This window comes from Squalius cephalus, assembly GCF_949319135.1.
Source record: "Squalius cephalus genome assembly, chromosome: 6".
NCBI lineage: Eukaryota > Metazoa > Chordata > Actinopteri > Cypriniformes > Leuciscidae > Squalius > Squalius cephalus.
In genome coordinates, this window is record NC_137127.1 from 15,794,226 (window position 1) to 15,816,183 (window position 21,958).

At 36.2% G+C, this 21,958-nt stretch overlaps 1 protein-coding gene across 3 annotated transcripts in view; it reads right to left on the reverse strand.

The window, feature by feature from the left end:
* The window catches only part of LOC307160298 (voltage-dependent calcium channel subunit alpha-2/delta-1), a 112,088-nt gene extending 90,431 nt beyond the window's left edge, over positions 1 to 21,657 (reverse strand). For 2 of the 3 annotated variants that reach the window (XM_079874270.1, XM_079874271.1), the window contains exons 1-3: positions 21,316 to 21,513; positions 12,356 to 12,437; positions 12,017 to 12,133 (exon numbers count right to left, since the gene is read on the reverse strand). In XM_079874270.1, coding sequence (XP_079730396.1) covers positions 12,017 to 12,133; positions 12,356 to 12,437; positions 21,316 to 21,437 — 321 coding nt within the window. In that variant the 5' untranslated portion in view covers positions 21,438 to 21,513. Of the gene's footprint in view, positions 1 to 12,016; positions 12,134 to 12,355; positions 12,438 to 21,315 lie in introns of all 3 variants that reach the window. The other variant, XM_079874272.1, reaches the window with a different exon arrangement.
* Between the last annotated feature and the right edge of the window lie 301 nt (positions 21,658 to 21,958).

The following is a 21,958-nucleotide window of genomic DNA, read 5'->3' on the forward strand; positions in this document are numbered from 1 at the left end:
TTCATATTGAAAAATAATTCAATATGAACTTTCTCATTAAATTCTCCATATATCCAGAAATTGTGCTACCAACATTCATTTTACGTACATTTAAAAAAGGTGTCGCTCTGTCCATTTTGATTTACAAAATTTGTACAAGATTTGTTTAAAGTAAATTTTTTGTTTAAAAACTTTGTTCAACAAAGAATCCTGTAAAAAAGACTTTCATACTTTCCACTCTTTTAGTAAGCAGCACAACCATTTAATAATAAGATGAAAGTCTTTTTGAGCAGAAAATCAGCATATTAGAATAATTTCTGATGGAACACTGAAGACTGGAGTAATGATGCTGAAAATTCAGCTTTGCCATCACAGCAATAAATTACATTTTTAATTCATTTCAGAAAACAGTATTTAAAAATAATAATAATATTACAATATTTTACTGCATTTTTGATCAATAAAATGCTGCCTTGGCAAATATAAGACACTTCTCAAGTTTCAATTGCAAAAGGTTAAAATCAAGTCATGTCCTTTCTTACTTTTGGTGTTTCATTGAATATCCTTTTTGACATGGGAGTATCCCAATACTAAAGCTTCATGGGTTCATGGGTTGACATTATCCAATAGGAGATGTCAGTCAAACAACATTGTTGTTTCAGAGCAGAACCAAATATGGATGTGATAAATGTCTTTTTTTTTCTTTTTTTTTTGCATCCTGTTGAAATATGCACAGTAAGACCAGGAACATATAACAAGAAAGTAAAAAACAAAACAAAAAAAACACATGAATTTTGATTTCATGCTGGCTGTAAGTCTTCTGAACAGAAAGAGCAACCTTTGAGCAATAAAAGTTTCCTCTGGGATGGACTTCATGCCATTTGTCTGTACAAAAGGACATATTTCGCCTGGAGGTGAAGGATCCCAATTTGAGACGCTGTCAGACGGATTAGGCTACACTTTAGCTGTGCTTAATGATCTGACATAGCATGGAACAGGCAGTCTGGGATATATGCACTCGGGACAGAGAAATCATTTCAAGTGTCAAATGAAGACCTTAAAGAAAAAAAAGAAAGAATGTATAGAGACAACAGCTTTGCCCCAAGCCAACCCCACTGTAAATGACTAATTACTCTCTTCAATCCTTCATGTACCACTCTCTCCCACATACACACACGAAGGTAATTTAATATAAATGATTCAGCTCTTGATTACTTTTCACATGGCTCCTATAAAACAGCCACACACACAAATACATTAATAATTCAGTTTTTGAGAACATGCACACCCCAGCGCACATTATCAAACAGAAATAACACAGCCAGGCTTAATAAACACCAACACAACAGCTTTGGAGGACAAAGGCCACATCACTTAGACACCACCGCTGGCACTGTAATAATCTTGACAAGATTAAATGGGTCAAGAACAGAGTTTAAGTTATAGGCTGGGTCATATTTCACCACACAATTACATTTTCACCACAAAATTGTCAACATAACCTTCTTGGCAAGGTCTCCAAGCAAACAGTAGGTTATGTCTTAAAGGTGCTGTATGTAACTTTTTCACTCTACTAAAGCATAAAAATACCAGTTCGCATATATTGAGGAAACATGCTAAGTTCACATACTCGTTTCTCTGAAAAATACTTCTACAGCCAGTTATTTTACTTTGAAATGTACGTTTCCAGGCTGGAAATTTTTGTTATTGTTTTGGTCTGTGATACTGCACGTTGCCAATTGTCATTGTCCATTGTGCTCGTTCCTGTTGCGTGTGCTCAAACTGGCAACCCGTGTGAGCGTCGTCTAGTCTGAGGAGCAGGTGGCGGGAGAAACGACGATCTCCGATATTTTGAATTTCAACCACTAGTTGTCATTCTTACATACTGCACCTTTAAGTGAACATAAACAGTCAAGACAACGCATGTGTGTCAGTATCAGTATTTTGGATCCATGCATTGTCTTAAAGTGACAGCAGCCTAATATTCCTGCTGTCTGATTTAAGTGTTAATCAAACAACAAAAGACAAGGAAATCACTCACTGCTCTTGACTGAATAGCTTTTGTAACTTTATTAATGATTAATCTGTATTTAATTTATACAGTGAATATTATTTGCAATGTTATTTCATATTCAATTTCTGTTCCTGAAAACCTAACCGTGAGTAATCTGAACCATTCCTTTTAAGAAATACCAGGCTTGGAGACAACAATATATTGAGATGACAATACAGGTTTATTGCAGCGTTAGAATGAGCACACATGTAAATAAACAGGAATATAGCACGTTGGGGAGAATGACCGGATGATAATAGAAGTCTGTGTTGCAGGTGCCCAGCAAGCAATAGCCGTCATTTCACAGTCTAGGCTAACTATAGACCCGAAATAGTCTATATAGTCGAATAGTGGCTATGAGTAACCCACTTCTAGACAAAATAACCTTGAATTTGGTTACATGTCATTTTTTCCAAAATAACTTGCGAGATGTATGATATTCCATCATGTAAGCAAAGTCAACAGCTTATAAGCTGTTTGGTTTCATTTCTTTGACATGTTATCTAATTGATGACTGTTCTATTCTTGGGCGATGGTTAGACGTCTATTAAATTTTCACTGACAGCCCAAATTTTCCCTGGTTTTAGCCTAGACATCAGTGCTGTGTTTGGATGGCTATTAGATGCCTTTTAAACTCAAAATTGCTTGCTTGGTGGAGCTTGTGGACACATGGAGAGCTCACACTTCCTGGGATAATCCAGACAGGTGAGTAGGCTCAAATAATCAAATGATTATTATTAAACAGCAAGTACAAACTATGCACAAGAGGCTGTCCAAATTCACTCACTCGTTTTCATTCACTACGTCAAGTGGACAATATTAGTGGAGTAATGTAAGGAATAGTGAATGAGGGTGTAGGAGACGATTTCGAACACAGCATCTCTTTTCTGTTAACCAAATGCTTTTTAAGCTTCAATGCAAATGAACAAGCGCACCGTTATTTGTTGCGTAGTTTTTTGTGATTTGGCGGGTTGGCGGGTGTTAATTTCAAACCCTGGATTCATACGCAGGCCTGAAACTAATTCTTACAACATAAAAACTCAGAGCCCCTCATAAAACACCCTGGGAGATAATACCCCATTTGCTGGTAACACAGTGGATTCAAACTTCAAATCACAATTTGCTAAACACTGATAGATTTTATGAGCTGAAATTCTCTGATGTAGCAATCCATCTCCCTCTCATAAAGCAACCTTAGTGCACAGGGATAACAACGATCTAGCTATTCTCAAACAAACTCCTTGCATCTATTATTAATATGAACATGAAGGAGGTGAATTATTCACCATGATTTTCTGTAGATAACAATTATGTGAAAAATTACAAGTTCCCTGTCTGACAAAATGCATATTTACTGGAGTGCCATGCCTAGAAGCAATAATTTCCGCAGTAATTCTGCTTGGTCTCAGTATGATATTCAACATTGTCTCCTCTGTGATTCCTTAAGAGGAAAATATGGACAGAACTGTGAAAATCTGAACACCCCCACCACAGATTAAGTCAATTAGGCAGTACACATTTCACTATTTACTTAGCTGGACTGAACATGCAAATATGCACAGTGTAGAAAAGCTAATTAAACAACAAAACGTCATCGCACAGATAGAAGAAATGCCTTTTAATTAGGCGGTAAACATTTCACTAACTGGGAAATTTTGGACTGTGGGTGCAAGCGTCAAACAGTAACATGATGTGACGTCTGGTCTCTGCAATGTTTCCGAAATAATTTGACTTGACTTATTGGATCTACAGAAGGTGGAGAGGACTCTTCCTGTGCCCAGCGGGTGACACAGACCACGCGGCTCAGTCAGTACGGCTACTTAAGACTGTTACCTGCTGAGCACCAACATGCGGCCGGTTATCTCAGATACGGTGCTGATCAAGGGAGGAGAGGGCTGTTTAATAATGCATGTTGAAACAGACAGGATCAAACGCAGGGCTGAGACCAGACTTGTCACAGACAACCAGGCCACTGGATCGATCAACTTAACATACACATTCAAATATTCACAGCTGAAATTAATAGCCTTTTATTCGAGTTCCAAATATTTGAAACCACTATTGAAAATGTTAACCCTAACCCTAACTTTCCAATTTTCTAATTGAATACAATGTTTATTTTTTCATAGTATTATTTTATTTGCAAAAATATTATGAGCAAAATAATCAGTCAAAAAAAATAGCTGATCATGTATTTTTTTAATTATGATTTTTAATTAAATTATTATTATAAATATTTTACACAAATGAATACTTAAAAATGTTAACAACAACAATTATTGCTGTTGTTGTTATAATATTTCATTTTAAATTATTCTAAATTCAATTTAATATAATGTTTTTTTTTTCAAGTTCATTAGTATTAGTAGTTACAGTATGTTATCAGCAATAAAATGGGTCAATTCGATTTATAATTATTTCAGAATTATTTAAAATGATTTAAAATTAAATGTAATAATAATAATAATAATTATTATTATTATTATTATTATTATTACATTTCATTTTAAATAATTCTAAATTCAATACAATACAATGTTTTTTTCATTTTATAATTATATTGGAAATTATCAGCAATACAATGGGGCAAAAATGTATTTTTTATTTTTTAATACATTTTTAATTTGAATAAAAAATTTTTTTTTCCTCCATAATCTTATTTTATTGGTAATTATAATGTCAGTAAAATAATAGGTCAAATTATTATTTCAATTTACATTCTTTGAAATCGTACAACTTTATTTCCAGGTTTAAATTAGACATTGAAACTAGAAGGGTGCGTTTACACGACAACGATGTACTAAAAACTGAAAAGTTTTGCATACAGACGAAAACGGTGTCCTGTTCACACGGATCCACTAAACTGACTAAAAACGCTGTATTATGCATGCCAGGCCAGTAGTTGGAGATGTCTACACTACGCGTCTATAGACTGAACACGTAATACGCATGTTCATGACGTCACCGTTTTCACAAATTCGCTTTTTTGTATAGTTTACACAGAGACGATAACGGCATCGTTTTCTATTATGTGCACTTTCCATTTTAGTAAGACGCCAAAACGGCATAGTTGTGTAAATGAACGGCCAGAACACATAAAAAGTTTTCCGATTTTAGTTGAAAACTGTGTCGTGTAAAAGACCCGAGTGTATTATGCTTGTGTGTTTGCATGTGCCATCTCCACATCCCACAGGTTCTCATTCTAATCAACACACACACACAAAAGCATTTCAAAATGACAAGTCCCTTCAGCATACATACACATATTAATGAAAGCTGATATGACTTCCACCTATCCACGGACAATGCAGTCTAAGCTCCCTACTCCTACTGGTATACAGTCAAATATTTAACACACACACAACACAAAACATGTGAGAGGTTGCTGCTTATTTACGTGCTCCACAGCTAACTCTAGTGGCTGTTGACCTGTGATTATTAGAAATATGCCATAAAAGACAGACCATATGTGAAACATACAGTAAACGTCCACTACCGATCTTGAAACCAAGCCAAGCTGTGTTTCATCTGCATTATCAAAGCAGATCATAGAGGGTTGGAGCTGAGAAGGCTGTGGGTTTGTGCCTGTGTTTTCAGAATGGTGCAGTGGAGAAAAAGAGAGAGAGACTGATGCTAAACCAGTCCTTTATTTAGTCAGCAGACAGGAGCTCAAAGGGGAAGCTGTGACTACGATTAAAATGTTCATCAATCAGTAGAAACAAATGGAAAAGGAATGTTAAAAAAAAAGATTTGCATTTCCTTGAAGAAGTAGCAGTGGCTGTGAGGCAGCAAAATAATGGTGTTAAAGTTTTAGCTAAGATTAGATTTTAAGCTTTAGTTCTGTAATGAAAAGCCGAATCAGAGCTCAGAATCTTGTCAGCTGTGCATAAGAATCAACACAGCCTGACAGCATATTTGCAGAGTAAAGGCGAGTAGAAGGTTAAACAGATGCAAAAAAAGACCACATTATAATTCAGTATTCAAATGAATGCAAAAGACTAATCACAGTTCAGTATGCAAAATACAATGAAGTCATCACTGTCAGTTAGATTTCAGTTAACATTCTACAGTCAGTGGGAGATTTTCATAAATGAATTGCACTCTAAGTAACAATAAATAATATTTGTATTATTATTAAATGTATGACTTTTCACGTGTTAATTACTTTTTATTGTCAATATGTAAACAGCTTGTAATGAAACTTAAAAAAGGGAAACTTACAACGAGACGATCCCCAACTTCCTAGGATCTAGTTTGTCTATTAGCCTGTGGACTGAATATTATGTGAATGATGTTTTTGCCTGGAAAATCAAAAGGATGTGATGTTTGCGCGCTCTCCCAAGAGTCTCTCTTCCATTTAAAGACACATGAAATGAATGCTTGTAGAAGGTTCAGGTTAATGCCGAAAGAGCCATTTTGTACTGTGATGTCTATGTGTCATGCAAAGAAAAGGGACAAATTAAAACTACAATCTCACATAGCCAGTTATATAGTCTACAGCTTAAAATATACTTTATAATAATCAAACTATCATAACAATGTAATTTTAATTACCTTATCTCTTGACATGATGCCACTGAATTGCAGCGCTTGTGCAAACAAATCCACATTGCTACGATAAAAATGCTTTCTTAACTGCTTCTCTCTTACCGCTGTCATGTTTGTTGTGTGTTTATTTACCAGTCTCCCCTGGTAAATATGATCAAAAAATATGATAATCTGCAGTGTTCATCCTTTTGATCTTTCATTTAAAAAAAAAAAAAAAAAAAAATCACATAAATCTAACTTTTCATTGAAGTGGGGAGAAACTCACATTATGAAATAAATGTTTTCCTCCAAAACACGTTGGCCATAATTATTGGCACCCTTTTATTAAATACTTTTTGCAACCTCCTTTTGCCAAGTTAACAGCCCTGAGTTTTCTCAAGTATATTCTCTTGCAGGCACCATACGGATCCATATTTCCGACCAATGACATCTTTTCCATGTACCGTTTTCTTGCGTTAGGTAGAAGTTTGTCTCTGTATAGTACATTTCATTCTTTTAATCGACTTTCAACATTGTTTTTGTGTAGTAAGTGGTTGTTTTAAGTCTCGCCCGATGTGGCCTCACAAAATGGTGGCGCCGTCTTGATTACGTCCCAGAATGCACAGCGCAGTGACATCGGTTGCCAAGCCCTATACCTGACAAGAGACCAGTGGCCTCATTTATAAACGTTGCGTACGCACAAAAGAAGGCGTACACCGCTCTCTACGCAATAATTGGTATTTATAAAAAGCAAAATTGACGGGAAAATGTGCGGTCTTTCACGCACACTCTGACCCAGGCGTACGCACAAAAACGGGTGAAATGAGAAATGGCGACACCGTCGGCAGTTGGAAGAAACACGTGAAAGTGTGTGAAACTGTAGAGGGTTGTGTAAAATAAACGGCAATACTGCCTCTCATAAATAACATGAAGTCGTGAACACGACTTCACAAAGCAAGTCTTACAATTAACAGCCTACACGAACACCGATCGATCTGCAGTGTAAAACAAACAAAATCAAACGAAGATTAGAACAGAAATGCAAATTAACACATATTTGCTAAAAGAAAAGTGAAATATGTTCTGCAATAATATTGGCATGTTATGCAATTCATCCTCATAACACATCTGTAGGTCAGATGCAATCAAATGGATGGTAATAAAATGCCATGATGCCATCACAATGCGTTATGACGTGAGTGAAGTTACGTTTCTTGGTTTTCCTCTGTGTTTGCCATGATTTCGCAATCGATGAATATTAACTTGTGGGCGTTTCACGGACTATTTATGGGCAACTATGGGCGTGACATGAAGCCGCAAAAGCTGCGCTACATTTAGAATTGATTGTGATTTATTAAGGGAAAACTGCGTAGGATGTGCGTGCGCACGGTTTTATAAATCCGAATATTTCTGTGCGTACGCACGTCCTTTCATCCGTACGCCACTTATGACGCAAATCATACGCAAAGTTTTATAAATGAGGCCCCAGAGACCATTCCTTCATATAGAATCTCTCCAAATCCTTCAGATTCCCAGCTCCATGTTAGTGCTTCTTCTCTTCAGTCCACCCCACTCATTTTCTATGTACAGTTTAGGGGACTGGGACGGTCATGGCAGAAGTTTCATTTTGTGCTCAGTGACACATTTTTGTGTTGATTTTGATGTTTGTTTTGGATTGTTGTCCTGATGGAAGATCCAACCACGGCCCATGATAAGATTTCTAGCAGAAGCTGTTTTATTTGTTGGTATTTGCTAGAATCCATGATACCATGTATCTGAACAAGATGTCCCTCCAGCAAAAAAAAAAATAGGCCCACAACATTAAAGATCCAGCAGTATATTTAACTGTGGGCATGGGGTACTTTTTAACCCTGTTTGCACCAAACCCAACTGGATATGCTGGTGTTTGTTTTTGGAGGAGCGAGGAGGATTTTTCTTGAAACCCTCTCAAACAACTTGTGGCAATGTAGGTTTTTTTTTTTTTTTTAGGCTTTCTGACCCCAAGACTCAACAAATTTTTGCAATTCTCCATCTGTGATCCTTGGAGAGTCTTTGGACACTCAAACTTTCCTCCTCGCCATGCATTAAGACAATATAGACACACGTCCTCTTCCTGGCAGATTTGAAAAATATTTAGTTGAATGGAATTTCTTAATTATTGCCCTGATGGTGGAAATGGGAATTTTAAATTCTTTAGCTATTTTCGTACAGCCACTTTGTATTTTGTAAAGCTCAACAATATTTTGCTTCACATTAGAACTATATTCTTTGGTTTTACTCATTGTGATGGATGATTAAGGGAATTTGGCCTTTGTGTTTCCTCATATTTATACTCCTGTGAAACAAGAAGTCATATAGACAATATGTTCCTAGTCACCCTGGTGTGCTTAAAAAAGTTAATATTTATGTAAATATACTTCAGAGATATTTTACTCATAAAAAAATGCAGGGGTGCCAATAATTGTGGCCAACGTGTTTTGGAGACAAACATTTATTTCATAATGTGATCCCACTTCGCTGCTTCTTTTTTTTTTCTTTTTTTTTTTTCTAATAAACTATAATTTCACTTATGGTGAAAACCATAAGTCTGAATGTTAATGGATAGCCAGATTATCTCCTCAGCAAAGGTATGATTTGAGGTCTCATTCATGTCCGTAGCACAAACAGCACTGGATGAGTTGCATGTCAAAGTTTAATACTTAGCCTGTGCCACAAAAAAATAAGAAAAATATAAAGAAAAGCAATCAATACCGTTTACACAAACAGCCTTCTCTCACACCTTAAGCACAGTAGTAAAACAGCTCCTCATTAACTGCTTAGTAAATGATTCCTTGTGGCATTTCTAAGAAAAGGCATCATATCTGGTCTTGCAAAACCTCAAATGAAACCCAATTTGAAACCAAATGAAATCACTCCATCTGCCTGCTCTAATCTTCCTGTATGTATACACAGGACAATTGTGTGACAAATTGTGATGCAAAAAATATTAAATCTATTCTAGTGAAACATTTAAGCCAATGTTAAGTGTTCTGGGGAGACCAAGAAAGAAGGGGAATAAAAAAAGAGCACGAGTGTGTTATTAAGACAGATGTGAGTGAAACAGCAAAGAAACTCCCAAAGGCCTGTCTGTCTGTCACTAAAAGACAAGGGAACACCTGAGTAATGGGCTGAGAAGGACCAGTCCAAACATCCCTCTCCCTCTCCTGCTTCTCTGCAAAGACAACAACATTATTCACACAAACTAATACAATAATTGCCTGACAGCCTTGACCACTACTGAGACTTCCCCTGCATGCTAATGGACCCACGGGTAGACAAACCCCACACACATCTCTCCAGGTCTGCAGACTGGCATCAGTGAACCGGGAAAGCCTGACACATCTGCAGCGGGCTCAGACACCCAGAATCTTTCAAAGGCTGATAACAATTAAACCGCTGGCATCAATCCATCCATCCATCTTTCCATGGCTGCGCTGTCCAAAGGCCATACCAGCTGGCGTGTGCACGCACACACATTCAAGCGAAAGTACACACATACTCATTGATGCTTAGATCAGATGCAGGTCAGTAAAACCACACAAGAGGGTAGATGCAATTTTATTTTGGTGTCTATGGGGCATATGTTCAACCCCAAATAAGCAACTCAATGAGTTTCCTAAAATTACACTAGCAACCACAATTTGTGTAATGTTGCATATAAAAGTATATTATACTTTTTAAATGAATATATATATATATATATATATATATATATATATATATGTGTGTGTGTGTGTGTGTGTGTGTGTGTGTGTGTGTGTGTGTGTGTGTGTGTGTTTGTGAGTACAGTATATACACACAGATTCGCACACAGACTTATAATATATACAGTACTGTGCAAAAGTCTTAGGCATGTTAATATCCCCACCCCAAAAATGGCCCCAAAAATGGCTTTAAGTCAGTTATTTATATATTTTGCTGTAGTGTGTCAGTAGGAAATATCAGTTTACATTTCCAAACATTCTTTTTGCCATTAATTGTAATAATCCAGTGAGATTTGTGTATGCACAAGGAGTCTGACAACAGCCGGTATGATCTGATCTCCCCATCATCGAGTCCGTCTGTGATTACATGAAGAAAAAGAAAAAAACTGACACAGACTAAATCCAGAAAATCTGCGGGAACGTCTCCGAGATGCTTGAAGAAACCTTCCTGCAAAGCTACAGTGCTGTGAAAAGTACTGGCACTTGTGTTAAAATGCTGTAAAGTGAGAATGCTTTCAAAAATAAATTCATAAATTGAATTTATTTATGATTTAACTTATTAACAAATCCAAATCAATATTTGGTGTAACGACCATTTGCGTTTAAAACGGCTTTTGTCCAGGTACACTTGCGCATAGTTTTTCAGGTAGCTTTGCAGGAAGGTTTCTTCAAGCGTCTCGGAGACGGAACGTAGTTCTTCTGGATTTAGTCTGTCTCAGTATCTTCTGTTTCTTCATGTAATCACAGACGGACTCGATGATGGGGAGATCAGATCATACCGGCTGTTGTCAGACTCCTTGTGCACACACAAATCTCACTGGATTATTACAATCAATGGCAAAAAGAATGTTTGGAAATGTAAACTGATATTTCCTACTGACACACTACAGCAAAAGATATAAATAACTGACTTAAAACCATTTTTGGGGTGTGGATATTAACATGCCTAAAACTTTTGCACAGTACTGTATATAATAATATATATTATACACACATTTTTTATGTTCACAACATTTTGTTAGATGCGATTAATCGATTTGAAAGCTCTAATATATATATATATATATATATATATATATATATATATATATATATATATATATATATATATGCATGCACATTCTTATGTAATATGAGCCTAATAACTTCTCAATGACGTTGACATTTTAAATATATATTTACATTACAGCTTTCAAATCGATTAGTCACATCTAACATAAAATTTTGTTGACAAAAAATGTGTGTATATATATATATATATATATATATATACTTAAACATTTAATACTTATATTACATAAATGTGTGTGTGTGTGTGTGTGTGTGCGTGCGTGCGTCTCTAAAGTCACTATGAAATCTAAATTGACAATTCTTATAAAAAAAGCATTTATTATAAATGATTTATCCATGCACATTATTATTACTTTTAATTAATGTTCGTAATCTTTAATCAAAATAACTTCCCCTCCCTCTTGCAGCGACCTCTTCTCTTCTCTGATGACATGTTTATTGGCTGGACAACCTGTCACTTATATGAGATTACACCAATGGCAAACCACAACGATCCAATCAATTCCCAATGGACAACATTAAGTCCCGCCCTATATTTTTTCCTTGTTCGAGAAGCCATTTCACTGCCATATACGTCACAATAGGGAAGAAAAGACTATCACAATTTCCGTTTCATGCTGACTTTAAAACAGGATTATCTTACCTCTAGAGCTGCAGCTCGCTTCTTCAAAAAACTTTCTATATTCCGAGCCGCTGATTCCACAAGCTGTGCTGCATTATTTGTTTTCACAGTGAATAAATTCTGATTATCCATAAAGATCTGCCATAACGGAGAGAAAAGGGCACTCATTAGAGACTCTCGTAGCGAAGTAATGAGATGAAGGTTTACCGGTAATGATTGTTTTGATAATTAAGCAGGCTTTTATTGAGACTCAACTCTCACTCACAATTTGTTTGGGTAAATACACATCGAAGTACACATACATCAATATGTACAGGGGTGTGGGTGTGAGGGTGTGTGTGTGTGTATTGGACCTCTAACCTGTTTTAGATCATTCCCAGCGCTGGCTGTGTCTGCTAGAGAAACCAGCTCCTGCTGCAGTTGATCTACCCATTCTTTTATCCTGCAAACACAAACATTCATATTAAATATTTCAACTGCAATATACATACCTAGAGGGGTCAGAAAATGTGATGGTAAAGTATTTATGAAGTAACTAAATCCCAGTCACGAGGGCAGCTACATATGAGTCATATTAAATTGAAATGTAAATGTGAACTCATAACAAGGTGCAGTTATAAAAGACCAAATAGTCAGTAAGCACACTGCAAGCAAGTATAGGCTATTCAAGATGAATAACCTTGTGAAAGCTCAAAAACCCTGTCCTTCAGAACAAACACATGACACTTAGGGCATAAACAGGTGTATAGTTTACCTCAAATATGGTTTTAGAGAAAAACTGTTTTTCATATGGTTTTGTAAATATTGTGCTTTTATTTTGAAGTTTGTGTGGCCCTCCCTGATTTTTTAAAAGTAAAAGATTGCTCATTTCTTTGCTCAAGACACTGATAATCGATAACGCAAGACAATGCAGAAAACTTCTCAACAAACTTGAACATACCAAACATTGCAGACAAAGGACAGGAAAAACTAGAGGGTTATACAAACACAACAAAGTTGTGACTTAATGGCACTTACCTGGAAACAATTAGTGAACAAGTACAAAATAAGAACATGTTGCAAGGACTTCAAAATAAAAGCACAATGTGTACAAAATGCAAGGCACCTGCAAAGTAAAACAAAGCCTGCAATCCCTCAAAATGTAACTCTTCTATATTTTGCAAGCGTTTATATTTTGAGAAATTTAGAAAGTGAGAAGGAACTGTTAATCTTGTAAACTGTTAATGGTTGAAGATCTGTTCTAAATAAGACAAAATTCTGAGAAGTCACTAACGCTCTCCATGGTTACATAACATCCAATTAATATGAATAATTAATGCTACTGTACAACCACACTTTGATGGAAACTCTCTTTCTTCATGATAATCTTTGATGTCCCTATACACTGCAGGATGAAAAGGAGAGTGAATTTATGGACATGAAGATGAAGTCACATATTTTTCTTGGCCTCTGCGATCACAGATCTAAAATTATCCAGACCATGATGAGAAATTCAGGAGGTGTGTGTGTGAAGTGTGAAGTCAAGTTAACTGGAGGTTTCTTGAAGAACTGTGTATTTCTGATGCATTGACAATGTTAATTAGACCAGTGGTTCCCAACACACAGTTTAGATGTCTGCCTAATCAAACACACCAGATCAACTCATCATCTCGTTAGTAAAGTGTGTTCATCGTGGGCTGCGTCCGAAAGCTTAAAATTCCATGCACTCCTGAGATACCGTCATCTGGTCGATTTTTGAAGGCAGAAGTATCCTTCGCTTTCTTTGATATTCCACAATCCTGTGCTTTCCATTCCATCACAGTTGAGCTAAAAAAATAAAATGGTGTCTGAACGTTGTGGTTGGTGGTCAGTTTGTGTGTAAATGTACGTTTTTGACCAACGTTTTATACTTCTGATGTCATTTCTAGTGAGAAATTACTATTGCAGTAACTAAATATTGACTTAGTTATCACAAAAGCTCGCTCTATTTTGCTGTAGATCAATAAACCATTACGCTGCCTCAGAAGTCTGTCCAAAATCCGTTTTCTGAGGTACCTTTGTGCGCTAACGCTGCCTACAAAGTCTCTGGTCTCCAGCTCCGCCGGCTCTGCCCTGGTCTATTGCATCATCAGCTCTGCCTTGGTGGCCTTCTGTTCTGCCTTGGTGGTCTACGGGTCCAGGCCCGTCTATGCTCAATTATTCGGGTCCACCATTGCTCCACGGTCGATGCTCCACAGTCCTTGGCCTCAGCCACTCCTCCACGGTCCAGGCCCACCACTGCTCCACGATCAAGGCCATGATCCAGGTCCTTGTCCTTTTCATGGGCCTGGGGCTCCATCTCTCCCTCTTGACTACCTCCACTCCTCCACCCTCCTGGAGTTTTTGTGTTGTTTTTGTTTTGGGGTGGGTGTTCCATTAGAGAGTCAGGAGCCGCCCGTAGAAGGGGGGACCTGTCATGCCTGTTTTTGGTTTTGTTTCATGTCCATGTTTTGATGTCTTTTATTTTGAAGTTTTCCCATTGTCATGTTTCTGGTTTTTCATGAGATTTCCCTTTCCTTTGTTCTAGTCCAAAATTGTCATGCCCTTCACTTGCTAACTTCCCTCCGTCTCGTTCACATCATTGCTTACGTTGCACATAATGGTGAGCATAATAAAATCTTCTTCTTTTTTTCAAAAAACTTAAAAAAAAAATCATACTGACCCCAAACTTTTTACGGTAGAGTATATATATATAAAAAAAATTCAAATGTCTTTAATTATGCAACATTGACTGAGTCGCTCACTCACATATGCCGTACTGCACAGAAATATTCCTTAAAGCATTCTGCTCTCTGATGTATTTGTGAGGGACCAAATGACTGCCGTCTACATCAAAGAAGCTAAGTAGCAAATGTTCAGTGGCTGCATTCAGGACCTTCAGATTGGCTTTGTGTACCAGAGGAGGACAGGGTCTTACTCTTTCCCAGAAGAACAAAATCACACATATCCACAGCAGCCATCCAAGTTTAGGTCCTGAACCCAAACCGTCAATACTAGTATAGCAGAACCCTCCGGTGCTCTCTGTATTGGGGTCAGAACTGAATTTGAAAAGGAAAGTGAAAAAGATATATGGGCTGCAAACAATTCTGAATTTAATATAGGCTCCTCCATTCTTTTCCTCTAGTTCTCATTCTATTCTTCTGTCATAGCCTTTTTCCTCAGGGACTGGAAACACAGAAGCACAGATGTAGGTTGCAATGAGACAATCTGTTGGCTGAGGTGCTTTCTAACAAGCAGAGGTGGACAGATGTGGTTATACCACTAAGTCTCCAAACTCACAATATCCTGTTTGCAAGTAGATGCCTCCAGCAATGTAAAATCCGACACACTCTTTAAAACACACTGTAAATAAGGCCTCACGGGCTTTGGCTCGCTTACTAGTAAACTTACAACCACACATGTTGCCAGGTTTTATGGTGCAAGAAAAGCAAATTTTCTCACAACTTCATCACCCTTTCAGGCACTAATGCACCCGAGTCTAAATGTCTACAGATATTGGTAACACTTAACTTGAAGCCTGATGTACAGCATTAAAAATATTAATTATGTATACTGTAATGCATTAGAAATTTTAATAATTAATTGTTATCACAGATAGGTCTGTCACAGTCATGAATATTGTGCTACTAATAATAATGCTGTTTTGTTCATGTCACTTACAGTGTTAGCCTAATAATTACTTGTAATCTTTTTACTTTTTACTTGTAATCGAATATAACATAAAAATAAAAATATAAAAATTAATTAATATGATTACACAAATAAATAGGCCCATATGATTTACTATATTGCAGTGAAAATTAATAATATTTTTATCAAATTTATAAAATATAATATAATATAATATAATATAATATAATATAATATAATATAATATAATATAATATAATATAATATAATATTTTTTGACCTTTATATATAGTAGCAATGTTTTATATTATTCTTTACTCCCAGCCTACGGATGGCATTTCTTTAAACACTTAAATTTACCAATATCATCAACTGCACAGTTATTGTGGTTATCTCAAATTATTGTTATTAGAAAGATTAACCTTAATCTCAATAATCACGACAGGTCTAATCACAGTTCAAATATCTCTATATTAGAATACTTGCAAACTTAGGGTACGTTTACACGACAACGATATGCTTAAAACATAAATGTTTTTCTTTTAAGTTTTCCGCGTACAGGCGACACCATTGTCAAAACGATCCCCTTTCACACTAATCTGCGAAAAAGTCTAAAACCCTGTATTCAGCTGCCAGGCCATTAGATGGCGATGAAACACAGATTGAATATGTATTACGCATGTGCATGACGTCATCGTCTTCACAGATTCACGTATTTATTGTTTACACAGATGCCATTTTCAAAAACTTGCACTTTGAAACCCGTTTTCAAAAGTTTGCGTTTTCAGCCACCCAAAACGCCGTTGTCATGTAAATGAACGGCCAAAACGCATTATTTCTTTTTACGTTTTTAGTTGAAAACGGTGTTGTGTAAACAGCCCCTTATTGTTATGCACAAAATTGGTTATCATGTGTTTCAATGCATTGCACTCTTTAAAGGTATAGCCATGATTTTGCAATTATATACATGAGAACATACAATGGTGTTGTAACCTGTATATGTTATGTTTTAGTTTTGATTTCACTCAGTTTGCTCAGTTCCCGTTCTCCTTAGTTCCTAGTTTGTTTCCCTGTTTGTTAATTAGTTTCCATAGTTCCTAAATCCACTCACCTGTTCTATTTCTCTTTTGATTGATTATGTTCACCTGTGTTCCCTTGTTAATTGTTTAAGCCTGTGAGTATATACTCCCTGTTCTGGGGTGCGTTTCCCAAAAGAATCGTTAGCCAACGATGGTCGCAAGTTCCGTCGTTATCGGGATAGTTCAATGAGTCGGTGTTTCCAGAAACCATAGTTCTAACGAACAATCGGAAACAGCATCGTAAAGTTATGTGGTTGGAACGACAGCTCTCGACCTGTGTTTAGAAGCATAGTTTCTTGTTTGCATGACATGTGACAGTACAAAATATATCTTTTATTTAGAATACATACAAATGTCATTTACATCTTTTAGTTTGTCAAGAGATTTAAAGCGTCGTTTTTGAATAGTGCGCATGTGCGAATGTGCTCTAGTACGTAAGAACGAGACTATAACTGAATCTAGAAAGAAAGCAAAATAACATAAAGAAAAATGAGAAATAATCCTCAGATGCCATGTCCATAATTTATAGCAAAACATCTAGCATGAATTTGATCTCAAACAGATTCATTAAAAGAAGTTCATACTCCAACACCTGCGTGACATCATTAACCAATGTGGTTGGACGACCAATTTGCGACACTACGGTTTCGGGAAACAGTCGTGAGTTGATTTATTCAACAATGCCTCGTACTATGGTAGTTAAGCATCGTTGTATGAGAAACACACCCCTGTTTAGTTCCTTGTATTATGAGGCATAATTAATGCAATAAGAATATTTTTGTAATGTATTATACATACAGGCAACAAGTAAAGTGCACTGTTCATGTATCACACAGCATTATCCTAAATTATAAGATCTAATCTAATACAGTAGTTAAGATAAAATGTTTAGCCAAAGGAAATGGCCACAGTTCTTTAGATAAATTCTGCTAAAAAGGTAATTTGTCAGTGATCATAATGAGTTTATTCCAGCGAATGTGTGCTTTCATTCACTTCCATTTCCAAGGTCCATTCAGAGATTTCCCTGCGCTCCTCTATAATAAGCTATTTAATCCCTTTACAGGCTGAGGATTAACGCTCATCTGACAGGGGAACAGAACTGTGACTCTAAGCTTTTTTCTTAAAAGAACTTATGTCTAAGCTCCATTACATTGTAGAGTTGCTCCTAGGAACAATGTAAGATTCTAGGAGGGGCACCAAACACCTATTTTTAAGGGGGCACCAGTAGATGTCAGACTTGTTTCAGTTAGGGCAGATAAAACAAAACTCTAATGCCACTAAATTTGCAGTGGCAAAGTGAAGATTTCTTCCTTAAATACATTACATTAGTCATACAAATGGAGGAAAGAATGAACATTCCTGTAGCTTAAACTGCAGAGCATGGCACTAAAAACACCAAAGTCAGTGTTCTCAGGAAATACGTGAACTAATATATATTAGTTATACTAATATATACTTTAAATACAATGCAAATTGTAGAACACATTGTAAAACACATAGAATACACTAAATTTGGGATCAGTAAGATGTTAGTAAAGAAGTCTCTAATCTTCTCCAAGCCAAATATAAAAATACAGTAATATTGTGAAATATTATAACAATTTAAAATAACCTCTTTTTATTTTAATATATTTTAAAATGTCACAGCTGAAGAAACATTTCTTTATTATTAAAAGTGTTGAAAACAGTTGTGCTGCTTAATATTTTTGCGGAAACTTGTTGTTTTTTCCAAGATTCTTTGAAGAAGAGTGATCAAAAGAACAGCATTTATTTGAAATAGAAAAAATAAATAAAAGTTTGTCACTTTTGCCTCTTTGATAATTAAAAGTATTAATGTAGGCCTATTTCTTTAAAAAAAAAAATCATACCCCAAACTTTGGAATGGTATTATTAAAATTAATAATTAAAATTTAGACAAGCTGCACAGCTAATTTTAATTAAGAATTTAAGTAATACATTTTAACCATTTGGCCTGCTTGTCTGCTAAGCTTCTATTTTAAATGCTATTATTTCAAGATAAAAACATTGCACAACTAGAATGAAATGATAGTATCGGGTGAACTATTCTTTTAAAAGGGCATTTGTCTTTTTACGACCTATAGCCTACATTTGTGTGCTCTCAAACACAGTCTTCTACAGCACAACCTATATCTTGTTCCCTCCACAGGTGAGTTGCGTCTCTGTGTCTTGACTGGGGGACAGGTGTGGGACTGGGGGACAGGTGTCTCTGGCTGTCAGGAGGACACAATCACAGTGATCACCTGCGTCATCTCTCTGTGGGAATCCTCCCTCAGTTCCCTCTCAAAATGCCTGTTTCCTGCACTAATACTACCAACTGAAAGAAACCAGAAGAGCAGTGTGGCTTATGTCACTCCAATCCTTAAGTGGATTCGTTATTGAGTACTCTCACTTCCTTTATAAGTGTATCAGATGGCAAAAGATGGGAGGAAAAGCGAAAAGGGTTTAATTATTTTTTTGATGTTTTTGTCTTGATGCATGTTTTCTCTCTCTCCAACAGTAATGGTCTCAACAACCGCTGTACATTCTAGAATAAAGTGTTTATGGCTCAATGCATTTTTGCATTGCACAGTTGATTCAAAAATGATTTATACTCTGGTGGTCAAAAGTTTGTAATAATTACGTTTTTGTTTTTATGATTTTGAAATAAGTCTCTTATGCTCATCAAGGCTAAATTTATTAGGAAAAAAAGTAAAAAGATTAATATTGTGAAATATTATTAGAATTTAAAATAACCGTTTTCTATATTTGTGAATTATCTTTTTTTTTAAATGTAATTTATTCCTGTGATGCAAAGCTGAATTTTCAGCATCATTACTCCAGTCTTCAGTGTCACATGATCCTTCAGAAATCATTCTAATATGCTGATTTGGTGCTGAGTTATTATCAATTATTATTAGTGCTCAATTATTAATAACTGTTCTTATATAAATGTTGGGGGGAAAAACTTTTGACCGCCAGTGTATATATTTGTGTGAAATATAAATTTGCAATGCAACAGATGTTCTCCTTTTGTGTTTATGAATTAATCATTTACAATATCTCTCACAACTAATGAAGATGGTTAAGTAGTTAAAACTTAAGTCAACTTAAATTGTTCCCCTTACTTTTAATTCACTCTATACTATGCTGCTGTAACCTTTTCACGGAAACAATTTCAGTAATTGAAAATAGCAAAGGCATAGTATTTTTCTCCCCCGTTGTTTTAAAGCAAGGCTTTATTGATGTAAATTCACAGAAATCTAGTGGAAGAGCCCATTTAAGAAAAACACTTGTTATCAGGAACAATTGCACCCTGTTTTTTACGGCCATTAAATGTATCAATCTACGTCATGTTCAGGCCACCCAAGAGGTTTAATTTCTACTGAATACTAGAGAAGACCGGTGGACAAACAGAACAAACAGGTGGTCAAATAAAAAGGTCCAACATAATCTTTGTAAATTGGTATCTTAGTCACATTGAGACAGGTCACAATGTAAAAATACACTAATTCGGTCTGTTATTGCTTTCAGAAATTACATTTTATGGATTTCTAAAAGCATGTAAAATATATATACTGTATGTGGCATGAGAGAAAACGCCCCATGCATTCTCTTGTCCTGCTGTCACGACCACCTGGTGAAACGGTCACTTTTTAAGAAGTTGACAATAAGGGCGATTCGTGTCAGATGCATATGTCCTGCAGACCTGCACGTGCAAAAAAAGTACTGGGGTCTTACAGTAATCTCTCTCCACATATGAGTTTCCTGTACAAATTCAAAATCATTTATCCACAACGGTAGTTACTTATCTCATAAGATATAACTTGTCAGCTATAGACTAATTTAGATATCATCAGGTTAACAAAAGTCTTGCCAACTCAAAGGCGATTTTTTTTTAAAACATCTGTCAGATCACATAGGCTATGTCTCTCACAAACACAATCAATCGTTTGCCATATAGGTCACATTGCACTTCTGTTGAATATTGTTATACAATACTGTACATTAACAGACACAATGAACTTCAGTTTAGGTAACATTGAGGCACATAACCTGGACATCTTTACAAATTATAATTATTATTATTATAAAAAGGTCAAATAAAGTATGACCCTATTTTCACTTAAATATCAAGAGCTGAATGATAGTGGAAAATCTTAAATCATGGGAACAAGACTGACCCATAAGAACAAAGGTCAGTGAATGATGACAGAATTGTCATCTACAAGTGAACTATTACTTGAAAGAAAGCTTTTTTCATTAAACAAATCAATAATGTGAAACTGCAATATGTCTGACCCCTCACCCTAATCATTCAGGATAATTCATAATATTGATTGCGAATGTCTCTGCTTTATTAACAACCTTTGCCTGTTAACATAGCCGAAAGAATGTATAGCCTATTCTGTATAAGTTTACATTGTTTCAGCTTTGAAGGTTATTGACCATTATGAGGCAAGGCAAGTTAAAACTGCGTTAAACACATAGTTTGTGCCTCGTGCATCCAGCACGATCTGAATGAAAGGAAAATGCATTTTAATCAACAGTTGAAACCATGATGCTCTTCCACACAGACAACATCAAAGTACTTACATGAGAGGACTGGGGAACTGCGATGGGCACGAGATATGAACAGAAGCGAAGAAGAACATCATCATCACGGAGATTCGGACCGGATTCATGGTCAGATCTGTTGATCCTGACCGCACCATCATCTGTCAATCCACACCAGTTACTTTTCTTCAGAGATATAACGTGTCGCTCTCCTGTCCTGCTGGATAATCTGATTAATTCCCGTCATCAGTTTAGAGACAGACGGGATCGGATTGGTGATGAGTGTCCTGTTGGATATCTCTCGCACCGTTTCGTGTTACATGGCAAAAGCGCGTGTGTGGCTCTTCTGTGTGATCCCGCGCGCGCTCTGATCAAACTACTGACCCCATATAGAGGGGAAAGAGAGATCAATAGCCCCGAATCAACGTCATTCTGCCCCCACCTCTCTTGCCCTCTTATTGCAATAGCCTGTTATCTTTCAAGCAACCCTCTCCAGTCCCTCTCTCCTCCTCCTCCTCTCCCTCTTATGCTTCCTCAACACATACTAAGTAACACCCCTCTGAAATCAATTAAGAATGCGCACAAAAGTGCATAGATACTCTCCTGAAAGCCAACACAAAGGATTTGCCATTTTAATTTACGTGGATATGTGTTTGCATGCATTAAGAAATGAAATACAAAT